The following is a 21,251-nucleotide window of genomic DNA, read 5'->3' as shown; positions in this document are numbered from 1 at the left end:
GTCTGATACCCTTGTCCTTCTAGATGGAAATAGTTGTGGAATTTTTGCAGGAGGGTGGGTGGGAGGAGGTGTATTCTAGGTAGCTGTGGGAGTCGGTGGGCTTGAAATGGACATCAGTTACTAGCTGGCTGCCTGAGATGGAGACTGAGAGATCCAGGAAGGTGAGGGATGTGTTGGAGATAGCCCAGGTGAACTTGAGGTTGGGGTGGAAGGTGTTGGTGAAGTGGATGAACTGTTCGAGCTCCTCTGGGGAGCAAGAGGCGTCGCCGATACAGTCATCAATGTAACGGAGGAACAGGTGGGGTTTGGGGCCTGTGTAGGTGTGGAAGAGGGACTGTTCCCTCACCGCATCCCCCAGCTCATCCCCTCCCCCCACTGCATCCCAAAACCAGCCCAGCCTGTCTCTGCCTCCCTAACCTGTTCTTCCTCTCACCCATCCCTTCCTCCCACCCCAAGCCGCACCTCCATTTCCTACCTACTAACCTCATCCCACCTCCTTGACCTGTCCGTCTTCCCTGGACTGACCTATCCCCTCCCTCCCTCCCCACCTATACTCTCCTCTCCACCTATCTTCTTTTCTCTCCATCTTCGGTCCGCCTCCCCCTCTCTCCCTATTTATTCCAGAACCCTCTCCGCATCCCCCTCTCTGATGAAGGGTCTAGGCCCAAAAAGTCAGCTTTTGTGCTCCTGAGATGCTGCTGGGCCTGCTGTGTTCATCCAGCCTCACACTTTATTATCTTGGATTCTCCAGCATCTGCAGTTCCCATTATCACTGATACAACTTTGGATGAAGTAACATGTTTTCTCCAGTGGACATCATATGTTTTCATTGGATTGTAATGACTTGTTAACTCACAGTAAAAAGTTATTTGTTATTGATCTCTCATATACGTTACTTCTGTAATTTCTTTGATTTACATTCAGGTAGGGAATTTGTTCATTACTGCACGACTGTATTTGTATCAAATAAATATTTCAAACCTGAGCTAGGATCCTAACATTTGATGTAAAATAGAGATAACAAGGTGTAGAGCTGAATGAACACAGCAGGCCAAGCAGAATCAGAGGAGCAGGAAAGCTGATGTTTCAGGCCTAGACCCTTTTTCTGAAGAAGATTCTAGGCCTGAAACATCAGCTTTCCGCTCTTCTGATGCTGCTTGGTCTGCTGTGTTCATCCAGCTCTACACCTTGTTATCTCAGACTCTCCAGCATGTGCAATTCCTACTATCCCTGAAACAACTTGATGTAGATTGCTTAGTTACAGGTTTAAGCTCTTATACCTATAAGAAACAAATAACAGCACAGCAATGAGAAAGTAGGATTTTCTCTAAACTTGCTACACGTGTGAATCTATTTTCATGTTCAACCTTAGAATGCATTTTTTATGACACGTAACTTGCCTATAGGTCATTGTGAAACTTTATTCTGAGTTTCTTTTTTTCTACTGGGTTTTGTCTTTATCAAAGTGAAGGATGACTGCAGAGAACTCCTCACCAGGCACCCCTCCCATCTATGATCAAGGATAATATAAATTTATAAATTGATGAGAGTTTTATTCTTTTTGTTTGGTCTTCTAAGATGTGCCAAGGTTTTAAATTTCACCAATATTTTCTATTTGATTTGTACAGACAATTTTGATTGATCACATTAATTAAGGTGAATATTCATCTTGTTGTCATTGTAGATTTAATTACCAGATTAGATATATCATGTATTTGATCACACATTCCAATAAATTGCATTACATCACAGAGTAACTTAATTTCATGCAATTCCCACTACCTAAAATAAACAATAGGGCATGTACTTTCACTCTTCACAATCTTAACGGCGACCTCTGGAGAAAAATAATTTAAAAATATATTTCTACATTTTGACAGCTCTTCAATTAAAAATACGTTTTGGTCTCCAACATGCATACATGTGCATACTTGTGTATACCAATAATTTGTACGGATTTTTGATTATTTTCCTCTGAAAAATTGTGCCCCAGAGATCACACTAATGTTGTTCATTTCAAGAGTGGATAGTGGAGACATAAATTCTGTGTTAGGTGCATGATTGTAAGGTTTATTCGAGATTTTACTAAAACTGAAAGTTGAGGAATCATTCCTTGTTCACATTATGAAGCATTTCTGTTCAGCAGCCTGCTTTATTTCACTAAATGTTGCCTGGGCCTTTTCTTTTATTTGGTCTGCATCCATATTCTGGAGGCTATGAATTTGCCCAATGAAAGAATCTTTGTCATCTTCTTCCTCTTGATCTTCATTTACCATCTTCCTCAGCTCTTCTGGCAGCTCAACATCTTCTCTGGCCATTTGAATTTGATTCTCATCCTGTTCGCTCTGTAAAAATAGAAGTCACGCCATCAGTGTAGTCCACAGGAAATTGTAAAATGATAACATGCAGGTTTATTAACATGATCAATTTCATAATAATTCCTTGCTTATACATTTTGCAAAACAAAACTTAAAGATTTTAGCATGCACGTGCAAATGAACGCTACTAACTATTAAGCTATTAAGTTTAACTTGAAAAACATGCAGAAATGACACTATCTTTCATTCAATGACAGAATTACAAAATCAGAGATCATGCAGAGAAAAGGGCAGGAGAGTAAAGAGATACTTGCAGGTGTGTTATTCTTGGCTTTATGTTTGAGGACAGTTTGCTTTGGATACTCAACTATCTGCTGGAAAGTGAAATTGTAATGGGTCGTAGAGACCACCAATGAAACTGCCATTCTTCATTTCCTGCAGTGAAGTTATATATGAGTGTAGTAACTGATTGGATTTTTGAAATATTCATTTGGAACTTTGAGGTAAATTGAAGTTAATATATCAACGCCTCTGTTACACAGCTAAAAGGCCGAAACTAGACTCAATAAATGGTTTAAATGATTAATTCTTGACAAAAAACACACAGCAATGAATATAAAGTATCATGAGTGTGGAAGTGAAGCATTGATGTACTCAAACAGAATTTATAATACATTTCCTTGTATGCAAATTTAAGGAAAATAATGCAAACCTTTCTTTCCTCGTGATTGTGTGACCACTTCACAGAACATCTACATTCTGCCTGCAAAAATGATCCAGAGCTTCCAATTACCTGCCACTTTAACACACCACCCTGCTCCCTGGCCAATATCTCTGTATTAGGCATAAAAAAAAGTTGCTGGGAAAGCTCAGCAGGTCTGGCAGTATCTGTGAAGAAAAAATAAGAGTTAACGTTCTGGGTATGGTGACCATTCCTCAAAGCTATCTCAGGCTTGCTGCAGTCTTCCAGTGAAGCTTAGCGCAAGCTGGAAGAATAACACTTCATTTTCTGCTTGGGGGCCCTGCAGGCCTCCAGACTCGATATTGAGTTCAATAATTTTATGGCCTGAACTCTCCCATGTTGTAGCCCCTAACCGCACACACCAGGCCTTGTTATCACATAATCTGCCATTACACTCTACCTATTGTTAGCCACTAATGGTCTCCATTAATAGCTATTCACTCTCCTCGCCAGATCATTATCCACTGCTTTGTCTGTCTTCTCTGTCTTTGGGCTCTGTCTCCACCTATCATTTACTCTTTACCCTCTTCCCCCAACCTATCTTCTGCATTTAAGCTGACATTTTCCTACCTACCTTCAGTTCTGAGGAAGGGTTACTGGACTTGAAACGTTAACTCTGATTTCTCTTCACAGATGCTGCTGGACCTGCTGAGCTTTTCCAGCAATTTCTGTTTTTGTTTCTGATTTACAGCATATGCAGTTCTTCTGGTTTGTTTTTGGAATTCAGAATGTGGCTTTTAACTGCAACGTTGTTCTGCTTAAAGATGTTGTGTCTCTTTGATTGATTTATTTTATTGTCACATGAAGCAATATACAGTAAAAAGCTTTGCTTATGAGCGGTACAGGCAGATCACAGCCAGCAAAGGGTGTACAGATCAAAAAGACTTAGAGGCATACAGGCTACATTGCAGGTTACAATATTTGAGGCTAGAGTCCATTCAACATTCTGATAACAGCCAGAAAGAAGCTGTTCCTGAACCTGCTTGTCCGTGTGTTCAGGCTTCTGTATCTTCTGCCCGACAAAAGAGGTTGTAGGAGATCATTACCAGGGTGTGATGGTGTTAGCAGCCTTTCTGTGGTAGCAAGCTGTGTAAATGGAGTCTATCCATAGAAGTTTGGCTTTCATGATGGAGGGGGCTGTGCACACCACTTTCTGTAGGTTCATGCAGTCCTGGGCAAGCACCCAGACAGTGTGCTATCTATGGTGCAGATGTAGAAGTTGATGAGGGTCCTTATGGACATGCCAAATTTCCTGAGCCACCTGAGGAAGAAGAGGCATTGTTATGCCTTCTTGACTATCGCTTCTACATGGGAAGTTTAGGACAGGTTGCTGCTTATCGTAACTCTAAGGAACTTAATGCTCCTCACTCGCTCAATCTCAGTTCCATTAATGTAGATGGGGAGGGTTTTCCTTGTTTCTTTCTGAAATCAACGATCAGTTCTTTAGTTTTGTCAATGTTGAGAGATTGTTTTTATTGCAGCATGTCACCAAGCCCTCTATCCATTCTGTATTTTGACTCGTCATCGTTAGATATCCGTCCCACTGTGCTGGTGTCATCAGCAAACATGTAGATGGTGTTTGTTTGGAATTTGGCAACACAGTTGTAGGTGGATAGGGAGTTCAGCAGGGGGCTAAGGATGCATTTCCAGTAAGCACTGAAAATCTCTCTCATTTATCCTGTCATTGGGCTTTCTACTTTTTGTGAAGCATTTTTGCTAGCAAAATATATTTGTTCCTGCTGTAGATTGTGTAGTTTCCAGCCTCAGCACATGTTGCACCAGGGCCCTCTTCTGTTTCTTTGCTACAGTTAAAGCTTCAATCAAGTGTCCACAACTGGTTGGTGTACTTTTTGATAGAGCCTCTACTGCAATTCTATGCATAATACATAACTGAATCCATTGTTATTTGCCAGATTCTGTATTTCTGAAAGAAAATAGACCCGAACAAAATATTTCTTTCGAAAATTTTCAGACTAAATATCAGAGACAGAACAAAAACTCACTACAAACATACAGTAGGTCAATCAGCATCAGTGGAATTTGCAGCCAAGTTAATTTGAGTATAGGTTCCTAGTCACACGTGGAGGATCTTACAGATTAACAGCATGTAAAAAAAAGAACAGAACAACGAGGACAAAATATTATAGTCTTTTTCTTCCTTTCCTTATTCCTTTATTCTGTTTTTTAAGTACTGTTTCTCTGTACAAAGATCCATACCAAAATTATCCTCTTCCAGAATTCTGTCTGACCCACTGCGTGCTTCTAGCATTCGCTGTTTTTGTTTCAAATTTCTGACATCTGCAATTTTTTTTGTTGTTGGAAGTAAAGACATCTGGTAATGTTCATTGCTGTTTTTCAAAATGGGACCATGTTTGAAACTAGCAAAGGAAGCAACAGTAGCTAAAATATCAAAATGTGAAGATTGAGGCAAACGGACATTTCGAGGCTTGACTTTGGCCAACTCCAAATAACCTGCTCCATAAAATACATTTTTATTCCCATTGGCAAATATCTTAACACATTCCTGTTTGGGTATTTAAAAATAATAAATTTGCAAACGACTTGCATTGAAATTATATTTTTGAGCACATAGTTTTGTTTTATTGCAACTGGAAGCTATTTAACTTTAGCTTAACAACTATTATGGCTGAAACTACAGAGTCATTAATAGCGCAAAAAGAGGCTGTTCACCCCACTGCTGTCACTGGAGCAATCCAGTCGTCCTACTGCCACTGTTTTATTTCTTTATTCCTGTAACGTGATTTTCTAAAGTGCCCATCCAATTTCCTTTAGAAGTCATTCATTGTTTCTGCATCCACTAACCTTGTGGGCAGTGAGTCTGTGTCATTGCCGCTCACTGTGTAAAACAGTTCTTCCTCACATTCTCTCTGTGGTTCTTGCCAAAAATCCTAAATCTGTGTCTCCTAGCCCTTGTACGATAAGTTCTTTCTTGTATATATTATTTAATTTGCCTGAATTAACTCTAACCTCTCCAAGTGTCCGTAAAGATTGTAATGTGTCAGCCAGGTGGACCTCACAGAATATGAGTTCCCCAATTGGGGCTGTTAATCTCGCTCAATCAGGAAGCTGTGGCTGACAGATATAAACAGGACTGTGAGAGGTTCTGAGGTAACAAGGTGTGGATCTGGATGACCACAGGAGGCCTAGCAGCATCAGAGGACTAGGAAGGCTGATGCCTTGGGCCTAGAGCCTTCTTCAGAAATAGGGGAGGGGTAGTGGGTTCTGGAATAAATAGGGAGAGAGGGGCAGATGGATAGAAGACGGATAGAGGAGAAGATAGGTGGAGAGGAGACAGACAGGTCAAAGAGGCGGGGATAGAGCCAGTAAAGGTGAGTGTAGGTGGGGAGGTAGGGAGGGGATAGGCCAGTCCGGGGAGGATGGACAGGTCAAGGGGGCGGGATGAGGTTAGTAGGTAGGAGATGGGGGTGGGGCTTGAGGTGGGAGCAGGGGATAGGTGGGAGGAAGGACAGGTTAGCGAGGCGGGGATGAGCTGGGCTGGTTTTGCGATGAGGTTGGGGAAGGGAGATTATGAAGCTTGTGAAATCCACATTGATACCATTGGGCTGCAGAGTTCCCAAGTGGAATATGAGTTGCTGTTCCTGCAACCTTCGGGTGGCATTGTTGTGGCACTGCAGGAGGCCCGGGATAGGCATGTCATCTGAGGAATGGGAGGGGGAGTTGAAATGGTTCGTAATTGGGAGGTGCAGTTGTTTATTGCGAACTGAACATAAGTGTTCTGCAAAGCAGTCCCAAGCCTCCACTTGGTTTCCCCGATGCAGAGGAGGCCAAAACAGGAACAGTGGATGCAGTATACTACATTAGCAGATGTGCAGGTGAACATCTGCTTGATGTGGAAAGTCATCTTGGGGCCTGGGATGGATGTGAGGGGGGTAGCATAGGAGCAGGTGTAGTACTTCCTGCGGCTGCAGAGAAAAGTGCTGGGTGTGGTGGGGCTGGAGGGGAGAGCGGCGGGACACATGGTCGAGGGCATTCTCAACCACTGAGGGGGGGGAAGGTGCAATCGCATCCCCTCAGGTGACCTCCCACCCACAGTGTCCAACCTCATTGTTCCTCAACCCCGCACTGCCTGCTTCTATCTCCTTCCCAAAATCTACAAACCTGTCTGCCCTGGTTGACCCATTGTCTCCGCCTGCTCCCGCCTCACTGAACTCATCTCCACCTCTCTTGGCTCCATTTTCTTCCCCTTGTTCCAAGAACTCCCTACCTAGGTCTGTGTCACCACCCACGCCCTCCATCTCCCACAGAACGTCCAATTCCGCAATCACCAACATCTTTACTATGGACATCCAGTCCCAACACACCTGCATTCCCCATGCAGATTGACAAAAGGCTCTCGACTTCTTCCTGTCCCACAGGCCCGATGAGCCCCCCTCCACTGATATCCTCATCCACTTAGCTGAACTCATCCTCACCCTCAACAACTTCTCTTTCAATTCCTCCCAGTTCCTATAGACAAAGGGGGTGGCCATGAGTACCCGCATGGGCCCAAGCTATGCCTGCCTCTTTGTAGGTTACATGGTACAATCCCTCCTCCACACCTACACTGGCCATAAACCCCACCTCTTCCTCCGTTACATTGATGACTGTCTCGGCGCTGCCTCGTGCTCCCATGAGTAGCTCGAACAGTTCATCCACTGCACCAACACCTTCCACCCCAACCTCAAGTTCACCTGGACTATCTCTAATACCTCTCTCTCCATCCTGGATCTCTCTGTCTCCATCTCTGGCAACCACCTAGAAATCGATACCCATTTCAAGCCCACTGACTCCCACAGCTACTTAGAATACACCTTCTCCCAACTGCCTTCCTGCAAAAATGCCATCCCCTATTCCCAATTCCTTCACCTCCGCCACATCTGTTCCCAGGATGAGGCATTCCACACCCGTACATCTCAGTTGTCCTCGTTTCTCAAGGATTACAACTGTCCCCTGCAACACCTTTCCCCGCAATAACAACCAAAACAGAATCCTCCTCATCCTCACGTACCACCCCATCAACCTCCGGATCCAATGCATCATCCTGTGATATTTCCGCCATCTGCAATCCGACCCCACCACCAAAGACATTTTTTCCTCCCCACCTTTGTCTGCTTTTCGGAGGGATCAGTCTCTCCGTGATTCCCTTGTCCGCTCCACACTCCCCTCCAGTCCCACCACAGCCAGCACTTTTCCCTGCAGGAAGTGCTACACCTGCCCCTACACCTCCCCCCTGACCTCCATCCCTGGCCCCAAGAAGACTTTCCACATCAAGCAGATGTTCACCTGCACATCAGCTAATGTGGTATACTGCATCTGCTGTTCCCGTTGTGGCTTCCTCTGCATCGGGGAAACAAAGCGGAGGCTTGGGGGTCACTTTGTAGAACACCTATGCTCAGTTCACACCAAACAACTGTACCTCCCAGTTGTGAACCATTTCAACTCCCCCTCCTAATCCTCAGATGACATGCACATCCTGGACTTCCTGCAGTGCCAATACGATGCTATCCGAAGGTTGCCGGAACAGCAACTCATATTCCTCTTGGGAACCCTGCAGCCCAATGGTATCAGTGTGGACTTCACAAGCTTCAAAATCTCCCCTCCCCCTACCGCAACCCAAAACCAGCCCAGCTCATCCCTGCTTCCCTAACCTGTCCTTCCTCCCACCTATCCCCTGCTCCTACCTCAAGCCCCAGCCCCATCTTCTACCTACTAGCCTCATCCTGCCTCCTTGACCTATCCATCCTCCCTGGACTGACCTATCTCCTCCCTAATTCCCCACCTACACTCACTTTTCCTGGCTCCATCCCTGCCTCTTTGACCTGTCTGTCTCCTCTCCACCTATCTTCTCCTCTGTCCATTTTCAATCCACCTACCCCTCTCTCCCTATTTATTTCAGAACCCCCTTCCCCTCCGCCATTTCTGAAGGGCCTAGGTCCCAAACGTCAGCCTTCCTGCTCCTCTGATACTTCTAGGACTGCTGTGTTCATCCAGCTCTACACTTGTTATCTCAGATTCTGCAGCATCTGCAGTTCCTACTATCTCTGTCAGAGATAATGGGAACTGCAGATGCTGGAGAATCCAAGATAACAAAGTGTGGAGCTGGATGAACACATCAGGCCAAGGCCAGGTACTCCTGAGATGCTGCTTGAACTGCTGTGTTCATCCAGCTCCACACTTTGTTATCTCTGTCAGAGGTTCTGTTCTCTCTGAGAGCTGGCTCTGAGGAAGCTGGATCAGTTTCATATGTAAATAAAGGGTGACTTGGTTATGGAATACCGGCTACAGTGGATTCCAAGTCCTTATCCAGTTAAAAAAATGGACTTTTGCACTGTCCAAAGTAGGACATAGTAGCATAGTGGTTATGTCAGTGGACAAATAATCTGAAGGCCTGAACTAATGATGTGGAAACATGAGTTTAAATCTGAGCACAGTAAGTGTGAAAGTTAAATTACGTTCAACAAATTAGGTTATGAAACATTATTACTGGTAATGACCATTAAGTGACTCAGTTGTTATAAAAAACACATTCTGGTTCAAAATTGCCCTTTGGTGAAGGAATGCTATCATGCTTCCCTCATCTAGCCTTTCTGTTATTCTAGAATCTTAACAGCCCTCTGAATGGCCTAGCAATTCAAGCACCTTTATTCAATAAGCCAATTCACCATCATCTCAAGGGCAATCAAGAATTAAAGATAAATGCTGACCCAGCCAGCAACGTGCCCGTGAGCTCTTTATGTATTTTTTGCCTCCAAGCAAAGACAAGCAGGATTGTTTAAAGTTCAGTGTCTGTCAGCTATGTCAATAACAAATTAAAATGATGGCTTATTTTCTACATTACATGTGTTTGACTAAAAGTATAACTTCAAAATTTCTAATACCTTATCTGATCTGTTTCCCAAAAAATTCAAAATCACATTGAGCTATCCCAAAAAGTGATTTATGTTTAATTTCCTTTAAGTCAAGTTTCCAACTAAGAAAACCAAGTTTTTAAACATTAACTCCTGAAACTGACCTAATTGAAAGGTTGAAAAATACAGGATTATAGGTGGGGTGATGGTTATGGTTGTGGTGGTAGTGGGGGTGGGGGTGGGGGTAGGGGGAGGGGAAAGCAGTGAGTGAAGCTCATTGGAGCCTTCTTTCAAAGAGCCCACATGATTAAATGACCTGCATCTGCACTGTATTGTGAACAAATATTGTAAAAACCAGAGATAGTAGGAACTGCCGATGCTGGAGGATCTGAGACAACAAGGTATGGAGCTGGATGAACACAGCAGGCCAGGCAGCATCAGAGGAGCAGGAAAGCTCTGACTAAGGGTCCAGACCCAAAACATCAGCTTTCCCGCTCCTCTGATGCTGCCTGGTCTCTTGTAGTAACCAGGCTAACTTTAATTGACTGAAACACACGAGCCTGGATGTCCTGACCAAATCTTAATCCAAATCTTCCTCACTGCTCTGAGATTGTAACTCAGCAACAGAGTAGGCATTCTAATATGTAATGTATGGAACAACTTTTCAAACAGTATACTCAGAAGTCTTGACTGAGGTATGTTGGAAGAAAAACTATGAAACCTGTTTGTCACTGAAGTAACAAAGTTGTCAACTGCCTCTGGGATTGCATAAGTACATAGAACATAGAACATAGAACATTACAGCACAGTACAGGCCCTTCGGCCCTCGATGTTGTGCCGACATGTCATACTAATCTGAAGCCTATTCCATGAACGTCCATACGCTTGTCCAATGATGACCTAAATGTACCTAAAGTTGGCAAATCTACTACCGTTGCAGGCAAAGCGTTCTATCCCCTTACTACTCTCTGAGTAAAGAAACTACCTCTGACATCTGTCCTATATCTTTTACCCCTCAATTTAAAGCTATGCCCCCTCGTGCTCACCATCACCATCCTAGGAAAAAGACTCTCCCTATCCACCCTATCTAACCCTCTGATTATTTTATATGTCTCAATTAAATCACCTCTCAACCCTCTTCTCTCTAACGAAAGCAGTTTCAGGTCCCTCAGCCTTTCCTTGTAAGACCTTCCCTCCACACCAGGCCACATCCTAGTAAATCTCCTCTGCACCCTTTCCAAAGCTTCCACATCCTTCTTATAATGCAGTGACCAGAACCGTACGCAATACTCCAAGTGCGGCCGCTCCAGAGTTTTGTACAGCTGCGGCATAACCTCATGGTTCCGGAACTCGATCCCTCTATTAATAAAAGCTAAAACACTGTATGACTTCTTAACAGCCCTGTCAACCTGGGTGGCAACTTTCAAGGATCTGTGTACATGGACACCGAGATCTCTCTGCTCATCTGCAATACCAAGAATCTTACCATTAGCCCAGTACTTTGCATTCCGGTTACTCGTACCAAAGTGCATCACTTCACACTTGTCCGCATTAAACTCCATTTGCCACCTCTCAGCCCAGCTCTGCAGCTTATCTATGTCTCTTTGTAACCTACAACATCCTTCGTCACTATCCACAACTCCACCGACCTTAGTGTCGTCTGCAAATTTACTAACCCATCCTTCTACGCCCTCATCCAGGTCATTTATAAAAATGACAAACAGTAGTGGACCCAACACTGACCCTTGCGGTACACCACTAGTAACTGCTCTCCAGGATGAACATTTCCCATAAACTACCACCCTCTGTCTTCTTTCAGCAAGCCAATTTCCGATCCAAACTGCTATATCTCCCACAATTCCATTCCTCCGCATTTTGTGCAATAGCCTACTGTGGGGAACCTTATCAAACGCCTTGCTGAAATCCATATACACCACATCAACCGGTTGACTCTCATCTACCTGTTTGGTCACCTTCTCAACGAACTCAGTAAGGTTTGTGAGGCACGACCTTCCCTTCACAAAATCGTGCTGATTATCCCTAATCAATTTATTCTTTTCTAGATGATTATAAATCCTATCTCTTATAACTTTTTCCAACACTTTACCAACAAAAGTATGAAACATTTAAGTTTCATTTGCTAAAATTCATTTTTCAATATTGCACAGGACTTAGGAACAATATGAGCATGACTTTTTGCCAATTGGTCAACTTTCTAACCAGCATGCATTGCAGCCACCCTCCAGAGGTCCAAAGAGCTCTATTTTAACTGCCTAATAGAGCTTCACTCTTAGATGTTGCCTCATATTGAGGTTGTGTGAATTGTTGTATTGCAAATCAAACAGAACACTTCACATAGATTGGTACTTTCTACAGACCTTCTCCTGATTAACTGCTGTGATGTCAGCAGTTGATCAGCAGAAACTACAGACAGCCACATAAATGACATTATTGCAGATCCTCTAGTAAATAAATCGTCCTCAGGAAATTCATACTGATGGTCTTCTCTTATAAGATTGCCTGGTGTGACATCCAGTTCAACAATATTGGAGCAGGAATATTAACCTGATATATTGTTCCATCATAATATTTAAAACGTACTTAACATCAGTCTATCATCATTTTTAGCTTGTAACAAAAAATATTGGCAAATATATTTTTAACCTTTGGGAGCCTGTACTTTTCTCTTAAGTGAACCCTTAGTGTTGCTCTTTCTGCTTTCTTCTGAGCAAACAGGCCATCACGTTCCATTCTGAAATCAGAAACACAGAAACATAAGAAATAAACAACTTCGATAGTAGAACAAAAAGAAAATCAGAAAAAATTGATCAATCATATCTGGGAAGAATTGATTATTATTGTTAATTATTGTGTACATTTTTGCAACTTTCTGGCAAGAAAATTGTTTTAAGAGTCTAAACAGTAACATTTATCTTATTTTCCTGTTCGGTTCTTAATTGATGCATAATTTTCTTTCTATCTCTCTCTTTGCGCAGTTCATTGCCAATTCAAAGTAAGTCACCTTTAGGTCAGATGGCAGCTCAGGTCAAAGTGCAAAATGCAGCATTACTAACTGCGGATAGCACGAAACGTGACTTTGTCGTGTGTACGGGGAAGTAGTCAAGATGCACTGTCAGCAATGGTTTTCCAATGTTTTGAGAACCACAAGACTTATGAAGATTGAAAATTGAGAATTCAGCCAGGGAGGGCAAAATTCCTGTTGAAAATTTGTTAGTGGTAGCAGTGGTAAGAAAACGATGAAATTGTTTTCATATGGTTCTATTCCTAACATTTGAATGGCCCAAAATTATTTATCTGCAACAACGAATTTGGGAAGTGCAGTCACTATTGTATCATTTCCACACAAGTCTCACAAACCTAATGAGAGTTGCTAGTTTTTAGTAATATAAATTGAGGGACTCATTTTGGGCAAGGGACTAGGGAATTCCACTGCTCTTTTAAAATTAGTGTTATCAAATCTTTTATATTTGTGTGAGAGCCCAGTCAGCACCTTAGTTTAGAGATAGTAGTAACTGCAGATGCTGGAGAACCAAGGTGTAGAGCTGGATGAACACAGCAACATCAGAGGAGCAGGAAGGCTGATGTTTCGGGCCGAGACCCTTCTTCAGAAATGGGGGAGGGGAAGGGGATTCTGAAATAAATAGGGAGAGGGGGGAGGCGGATCGAAGATGGATAGAGGAGAAGATAGGTGGAGGGGAGACAGACAGGTCAAAGAGGTGGGAATGGAGCCAGTAAAAGTGAGTGTGGGTAGGGAATTAGGGAGGAGATAGGTTAGTCCAGGGAGGACGGACAGGTCAAGGGGGTGGGATGAGGTTAGTAGGAAGGGGATAGGGATGGGGATGGGGCTTGAGGTGGGGGGAGGGGATAGGGGAAAGGACAGGTTAGGGAGGCGGGGATGAGCTGGGCTGGTTTTGGGATGCGGTGGGGGGGGAGGGGAGATTTTGAAGCTTCTGAAACCCACATTGATATCATTGGGCTGCAGGGTTCCCAAGTGGAATATGAGTTGCTGTTCCTGCAACCTTCAGGTGGCATCATTGTGGCACTGCAGGAGGCCCAGGATGGACATGTTGTCTGAGGAATGGGAGGGGGAGTTAAAATGGTTCGCGATTGGGAGGTGCAGTTGTTTAGTGCGAGCCGAGCATAGGTGTTCTGCAAAGCGGTCCCCAAGCCTCCGCTTGGTTTCCCCGATGTAGAGGAGGCCACAACGGGAACAGCGAATACAGTATACCACATTAGCTGATGTGCAGGTGAACATCTGCTTGATGTTAAAAGTCTTTGAATGGACAGGGATGGAGGTGAATGGGGAGATGTAGGGGCAGGTGAAGCACTTCCTGCGGTTGCAGGGAAACATGCTGGGCGTGGTGGGACTGGTGGGGAGTGTGGAGCAGACAAAGGAGTCACGGAGAGAGTGGTCTCTCCGGAAAGCAGATAAGGGAAAATGTCTTTAGTGGTGGGGTCGGGTTGCAGATGGTGAAAGTGCCGGAGGATGATGCATTGGATCCGGAGGTTGATGGGGTGGTACGTGAGGATGTGGGGGATTCTGTTTTGGTTGTTATTGCGGGGACGGGGTGTGAGGGATGAGTTGCGGAAAATGCGGGAGACATGGTCAAAGGCGTTCTCGACCACTCCTGGGGGGAAGTTGCGGTCCTTGAATAACGAGGACATCTGAGATGTACAGGAATGGAATGCCTCATCCTGGGAGCACATGTGGCAGAGGCAAAGGAATTGGGAATAGTGGATGGAATTTTTGCAGGAAGGTGGGTGGGAGTCGGTGGGCTTGAAATGGATATCGGTTACCACTGACGCATAAGGATTTTGGTTACTTTTGTGGTGGGTTCTCTTTCAACATTCTTATCAAACTTGTTTCAGTATTCAAGTGACTACAGATCTCTATGGTGTGCTTGTGGTAAAACCCCAGTCCCCAACACCTCAGTTTTACTATGCACATCCAGTCCCTATACACCTGTATTCCTCATGCAGATGGCCTAAAGGCCCTCCGCTTCTTCCTGTGTCACAGGCCCGACCAGTCCCCCTCCACTGACACCCTCTTCCACCTAGCCAAACTCGTCCTCACCCTCAACAGCTTCTCTTTCGATTCCTCCCACTTCCGACAGACAAAGGGGGTGGCATGTGTACCTGCATGGGCCCAAGCTATGCCTGCTTCTTTGTAGGTTACGTGGAACAATCCCTCTTCTATACCTACACTGGCCTTAAACCCCACCTCTTCCTCTGTTACATTGATGACTGTATCGGCGCCACCTCGTGCTCCCAACAGGAGCTCGAGCAGTTCATCCACTTCACCAACACGTTCCACCCCAAACCTCAAGTTCACCTGGACCATCTCCAACACATCCCTCACCTTCCTGGACCTTGCTGTCTCCACCTTAGGCAACCACCTAGAAACCATTGTCCATTTCAAGCCCACCAACTCCCACAGCTACCTAGAATACACCTCCTCCCACTCAGCCCTCTTCAAAAATTCCACCCCCTATTCCCAATTCCTTCGCCTCCACCGCATCTGCTCCCAGGATGAGGCATTCCACTCCCGTACATCTCAGATTTCCTTGTTCTTCAAGGACCACAACATCCCCCCCCACCCCCACCCCCACCCCCCGCCGCAGTGGTCGAGAACGCCCTTGACCATGTCTCCTGCATTTCCCGCAATTTATTCCTCACACCCCGTCCCCGCAATAACCACCAAAAGAGAAGCTCCCTCATCCTCACATACCGTACCACCAATCTCCAGACACAATGCAATCCTCCGACACTTCCGCCATCTGCAATCCGACCCCACCTCCAAAGCCATTCTTCCCTCCCCACTCTTATCTGCTTTACGGAGAGACCACTCTCTCCATGACTCTCTTGTCCGCTCCACACTCCCCTCCAACCCCAACACACCTCGCACTTTCCGCTGCAACCGCAGGAAGTGCTGTACCTCCGCCCTCACCCCCATCCCAGGCCCCAAAAAGACTTTCCACATCAAGCAGATGTTCAGCTCCACATCTGCCAATGTGGTATACTGCATCCGCTGTACCCGTTGTGGCCTCCTCTACATTGGGGAAACAAAGCGGAGGCTTGGGGACCACTTTGCAGAACACCTATGCTCGGTTCACACTGAACAACTGCACCTCCCAGTCGTGAACCATTTCAACTCCCTCTCCCATTCCTTAGATGACATGTCCATCCTGGGCCTCCTGCAGTGCCACAGCAATGCCACCTGAAGGTTGCAGGAACAGCAACTCATATTCTGCTTGGGAACCCTGCAGTCCAATGTTATCAATGTGGACTTCACAAGCTTCAAAATTTCCCCTCGTCCCTGTGCATCCCAAAACCAGCCCAGCTTGTCCCCAGATAATAAAGTGTGGAGCTGGATGAACACAGCAGGCCAAGCAGCATCTTCGGAGCACAAAAGCTGTCATTTTGGGCTTTTCTGATGAAAGGTCTAGGCCCAAAACATCAGCTTTTGTGCTCCTAAGATGCTGCTTGACCTGCTGTGTTTATCCAGCTCCACACTTTGTTATCTCGGATTCTCCAGCATCTGCAGTTCCCATTATCCCTGCTTGTCCCCACCTCTCTAACCTGTTCTTCCTCTCACCCATCCCCTCCTCCCACCTCAAACCACACCCCCATTTCCCACCTACTAACCTCATCCCGCCACCTTGACCTGTCCGTCCTCCCAGGGCTGACTTATCACCTCCCTACCTGCCCAACTACACTCAGCTCTACTGGCTCCATCCCCGCCTCTTTAACTTGTCTGACTCCTCTCGACCTGTCTTCTCCTCTATCCATCTTCGATCCACCTCCCCCTCTCTGCCTATTTATTTCAGAACCCTCTCCCCCTCCACCCCTCCCCCATTTTTGATGAAGAGTCTCGGCCCGAAACATCAGATTTTCTGCTCCTAAGATGTTGCTTGGCCTGTTGTGTTCATCAAGCTCTACACTTTGTTATCAATGTTTATACTATGGTGGTTTATGATGATTGGGTAAGCAATTAAGGCCATTAGCTTTATTTCCATTCAGAACAATGAAGGGTTAAGGTTAGTTTAGAAAAAGTAGAGATCAGAAGATTTTAGGGCAGTTCAGATGAATGTTGCCTGGGGTCAGAAGCAAATTTTCATTTTGTTTCTTTACAGGAGTATGAGACAGTTCAGAACAAAACAGTCACCTCAGCAGAAAAGTTCAGCTTATGCAACTTTAAAACCAGAAAAGTTTGGTTAGAGATAATGGGAACTGAAGATGCTGGAGAATCCAAGATAACAAAGTGTGGAGCTGGATGAACACAGCAGGCCAAGCAGCATCTCAGGAGCACAAAAGCTGACGTTTCGGGCCTAGACCCTTCATTTGGTTAGAAATGTACAGGTTATTAGAATTGAGAAAGCTTAGGATGTCAGAGCTGTGGAAGGTTTGGAAAAGACTCAATGAATTGACTGTACAGTCTACAGGAAAGAAAGTCTCAAGAATCAGTCAAGTGAAATCCTAACAAGTTGAGAGATTGAATGTATTTTGTATGGATTGGGGTAATGAGTTGGAAACTTTGTTTTGCTGTATGTTTTAAGATTTTTCTTCATTACGTTCTCTATTTTGATAACTTTTTTGCAACACACTTCAGTTCTGTTCTTAAAGAAACTCTGCAGCCTCATGTGACCATTTTTCACTGATTGCCACATTAACTAACATTTGAAACAACATAAGACCTATCAGGCCAGATTTCATTATGGGATCATAAAAATATTGTATTAAAGAATGAAATTCCAAACCTAAAGGCACTTACACCAGATGAAGAAGTTTTTGGTGCATTGGTTTGGGTAGAAAAGTTGACAAGGCTTGACAGCCCTTGTCGTAAGTGAATATTAATCAAATAGCCTTTAATTTCATGGTATTATATGCATCAAAACAGAAATATTTCCAGGCCAATCTAATTGGCAGGGTTTAAATAATGCGATAGAAATTCAAAATAATTCAGCTCATGATCTCACCTATCCCATCTGTATGGAGTCAAATAATGGTGTAATTCTGGCCATGAGCAGTGTGATTTTGTTCGGCAAAGTAACATGAGTATTGCTGAAAATAGACACACTTTGTTGAGATATTTTATCTTGCACTCATCAAGATAATTTGCAGGATTAAATTTCAAAACAATGTATCTTTTCCACAGTTACACTCAAGATCGAGCGACAGCTCGGCAAGCCCAGTACTCTAACACTACCCAATGTGTATAACTTTTCACCCTTTTCAAGCACTGACATATCTATATATTTCAAATGTTTTCTATTCTTCTTTCAGATAATTCTTTCCTGTTGTGATTAAGATACCCACTTTGATACATTACCAAAGGGCAAATTTACATTACTTTGGAGCCATGTTGGTTTTTGTAGGTAAAAATTCAGCAAAGGACATCTTCACAAATAACATGCTGATAGCCTTCAAGATTTTACATGTAAATATCTTCTAAGTAATTTAGGTTTACTGCAGTAAATACACAGCCTGACACAGTCATACTCATGAAATCATATCTTTGGACAATGTCCCAGACACGACCAATACCATGCCTGTCCCACTGCCCGGGTAGACCCAGTAGAGGTTGCACATGGTTGTATACAGTCAGGAGGGAAATGCCATGGTAATCTTCAACACTGAATCCAGATGCCATTGATGTCTTATCGTATCAAGTCAAAAATGGGCAAGGAGACCTCCTGCTGATTGGTATATACTGTGTCCTCTTGGATACTCTTCTCCATATTGAACACCATTTGGAGGAAACACTCAGGGTGGCAATGTTTCAGAAGGTACTGTTGGTGGGGACTTCGATGTTTGTCACCAAGAGTGGCTCGGCAGCACCATTACTGACTGAGCCGGCGGAGTTCTAAAGGACATAACTGCTGGGCTAAGTTTGCAACAGGTGGTGAGAGAACCAACAAGAAAGAAAAGCCTCAGAGATAATGGGAACTGCAGATGCTGGAGATTCCAAGATAATAAAATGTGAGGCTGGATGAACACAGCAGGCCAAACAGCATCTCAGGAGCACAAAAGCTGACGTTTCGGGCCTAGACCCTTCATCAGAGAGGGGGATGGGGGGAGGGAACTGGAATAAATAGGGAGAGAGGGGGAGGTGGACCGAAGATGGAGAGTAAAGAAGATAGGTGGAGAGAGTGTAGGTGGGGAGGTAGGGAGGGGATAGGTCAGTCCAGGGAAGACGGACAGGTCAAGGAGGTGGGATGAGGTTAGTAGGTAGCTGGGGGTGCGGCTTGGGGTGGGAGGAAGGGATGGGTGAGAGGAAGAACCGGTTAGGGAGGCAGAGACAGGTTGGACTGGTTTTGGGATGCAGTGGGTGGGGGGGAAGAGCTGGGCTGGTTGTGTGGTGCAGTGGGGGGAGGGGATGAACTGGGCTGGTTTAGGGATGCAGTAGGGGTAGGGGAGATTTTGAAACTGGTGAAGTCCACATTGATACCATATGGCTGCAGGGTTCCCAGGCGGAATATGAGTTGCTGTTCCTGCAACCTTCGGGTGGCATCATTGTGGCAGTGCAGGAGGCCCATGATGGATATGTCATCAAGAGAATGGGAGGGGGAGTGGAAATGGTTTGCGACTGGGAGGTGCAGTTGTTTGTTGCGAACTGAGCGGAGGTGTTCTGCAAAGCGGTCCCCAAGCCTCCGCTTGGTTTCCCCAATGTAGAGGAAGCCGCACCGGGTACAGTGGATGCAGTATACCACATTGGCAGATGTGCAGGTGAACCTCTGCTTGATGTGGAATGTCATCTTGGGGCCTGGGATGGGGGTGAGGGAGGAGGTGTAGGGACAAGTGTAGCATTTCCTGCGGTTGCAGGGGAAGGTGCCGGGTGTGGTGGGGTTGGAGGGCAGTGTGGAGCGAACAAGGGAGTCACGGAGAGAGTGGTCTCTCCGGAAAGCAGACAGGGGAGGGGATGGAAAAATGTCTTGGGTGGTGGGGTCGGATTGTAAATGGTGGAAGTGTCGGAGGATAATGCGTTGTATCCGGAGGTTGGTAGGGTGGTGTGTGAGAACGAGGGGGATCCTCTTGGGGCGGTTGTGGCGGGGGCGGGGTGTGAGGGATGTGTTGCGGGAAATGCGGGAGACGCGGTCAAAGGCGTTCTCGATCACCGTGGGGGGAAAGTTGCGGTCCTTAAAGAACTTGGACTTCTGGGATGTGCGGGAGTGGAATGTCTTATCGTGGGAGCAGATGCGGCGGAGGTGGAGGAATTGGGAATAGGGGATGGAATTTTTGCAGGAGGGTGGGTGGGAGGAGGTGTATTCTAGGTAGCTGTGGGAGTCGGTGGGCTTGAAATGGACATCAGTTACAAGCTGGTTGCCTGAGATGGAGACTGAGAGGTCCAGGAAGGTGAGGGATGTGCTGGAGATGGCCCAGGTGAACTGAAGGTTGGGGTGGAAGGTGTTGGTGAAGTGGATGAACTGTTCGAGCTCCTCTGGGGAGCAAGAGGCGGCGCCGATACAGTCATCAATGTACCGGAGGAAGAGGTGGGGTTTGGGGCCTGTGTAGGTGCAGAAGAGGGACTGTTCCATGTAACCTACAAAGAGGCAGGCATAGCTGGCGCCCATGTGGGTGCCCATGGCCACCCCCTTAGTCTGTAGGAAGTGGGAGGAGTCAAAAGAGAAGTTGTTGAGTGTGAGGACGAGTTCAGCTGGGCGGATGAGAGTGTCGGTGGAGGGGGCCTGGTCAGGCCTGCGGGACAGGAAGAAGTGGAGGGCCTTGAGGCCATCTCCATGCGGAATGCAGGTGTACAGGGACTGGACGTCCATGGTGAATATGAGGTGTTGGGGGCCAGGGAATTGGAAGTCCTGGAGGAGGTGGAGGGCGTGGGTGGTGTCACGGACGTAGGTGGGGAGTTCCTGGACCAAAGGGGAGAAAATGGAGTCCAGATAGGTGGAGATGAGTTCGGTGGGGCAGGAGCAGGCTGAGACGATGGGTCGACCAGGGCAGGCAGGTTTGTGGATTTTGGGAAGGAGATAGAAACGGGCCGTGTGGGGTTGGGGAACAATGAGGTTGGAGGCTGTGGGTGGGAGGTCCCCTGAGGTGATGAGGTCGTGAATGGTGTTGGAGATGATGGTTTGGTGCTCAGGTGTGGGGTCATGATCGAGGAGGCGGTAGGAGGTGGTGTCGGAGAGTTGGCGTCTGGCCTCGGCGATGTAGAGGTCAGTGCGCCATACTACCACTGCGCCACCCTTGTCTGCGGGTTTGATGGTGAGGTTGGGGTTGGAGCGGAGGGAGCGGAGGGCTGCCCGTTCTGCGGGGGAGAGGTTGGAGTGGGTGAGAGGGGTGGAGAGGTTG

At 45.8% G+C, this 21,251-nt stretch overlaps 1 protein-coding gene across 1 annotated transcript in view; it reads right to left on the bottom strand.

Annotated features, from left to right (window-relative positions):
• Positions 1–1,608: 1,608 nt before the first annotated feature.
• cplx4a (complexin 4a) overlaps positions 1,609–21,251 on the bottom strand; it is an 81,777-nt gene continuing 62,134 nt past the window's right edge. Inside the window, exons 3-4 of the mRNA XM_059649421.1 lie at positions 12,594–12,681; positions 1,609–2,345 (exon numbers count right to left, since the gene is read on the bottom strand). Coding sequence (XP_059505404.1) covers positions 2,118–2,345; positions 12,594–12,681 — 316 coding nt within the window. The 3' untranslated portion in view covers positions 1,609–2,117. The remainder of the gene's footprint in view (positions 2,346–12,593; positions 12,682–21,251) is intronic.

Source organism: Stegostoma tigrinum, chromosome 1 (genome assembly GCF_030684315.1).
Source record: "Stegostoma tigrinum isolate sSteTig4 chromosome 1, sSteTig4.hap1, whole genome shotgun sequence".
Classification (NCBI taxonomy): domain Eukaryota; kingdom Metazoa; phylum Chordata; class Chondrichthyes; order Orectolobiformes; family Stegostomatidae; genus Stegostoma; species Stegostoma tigrinum.
The sequence above is the reverse complement of the archived record's forward strand: the minus strand, read 5'-3'. Positions and strand labels throughout refer to the sequence as shown.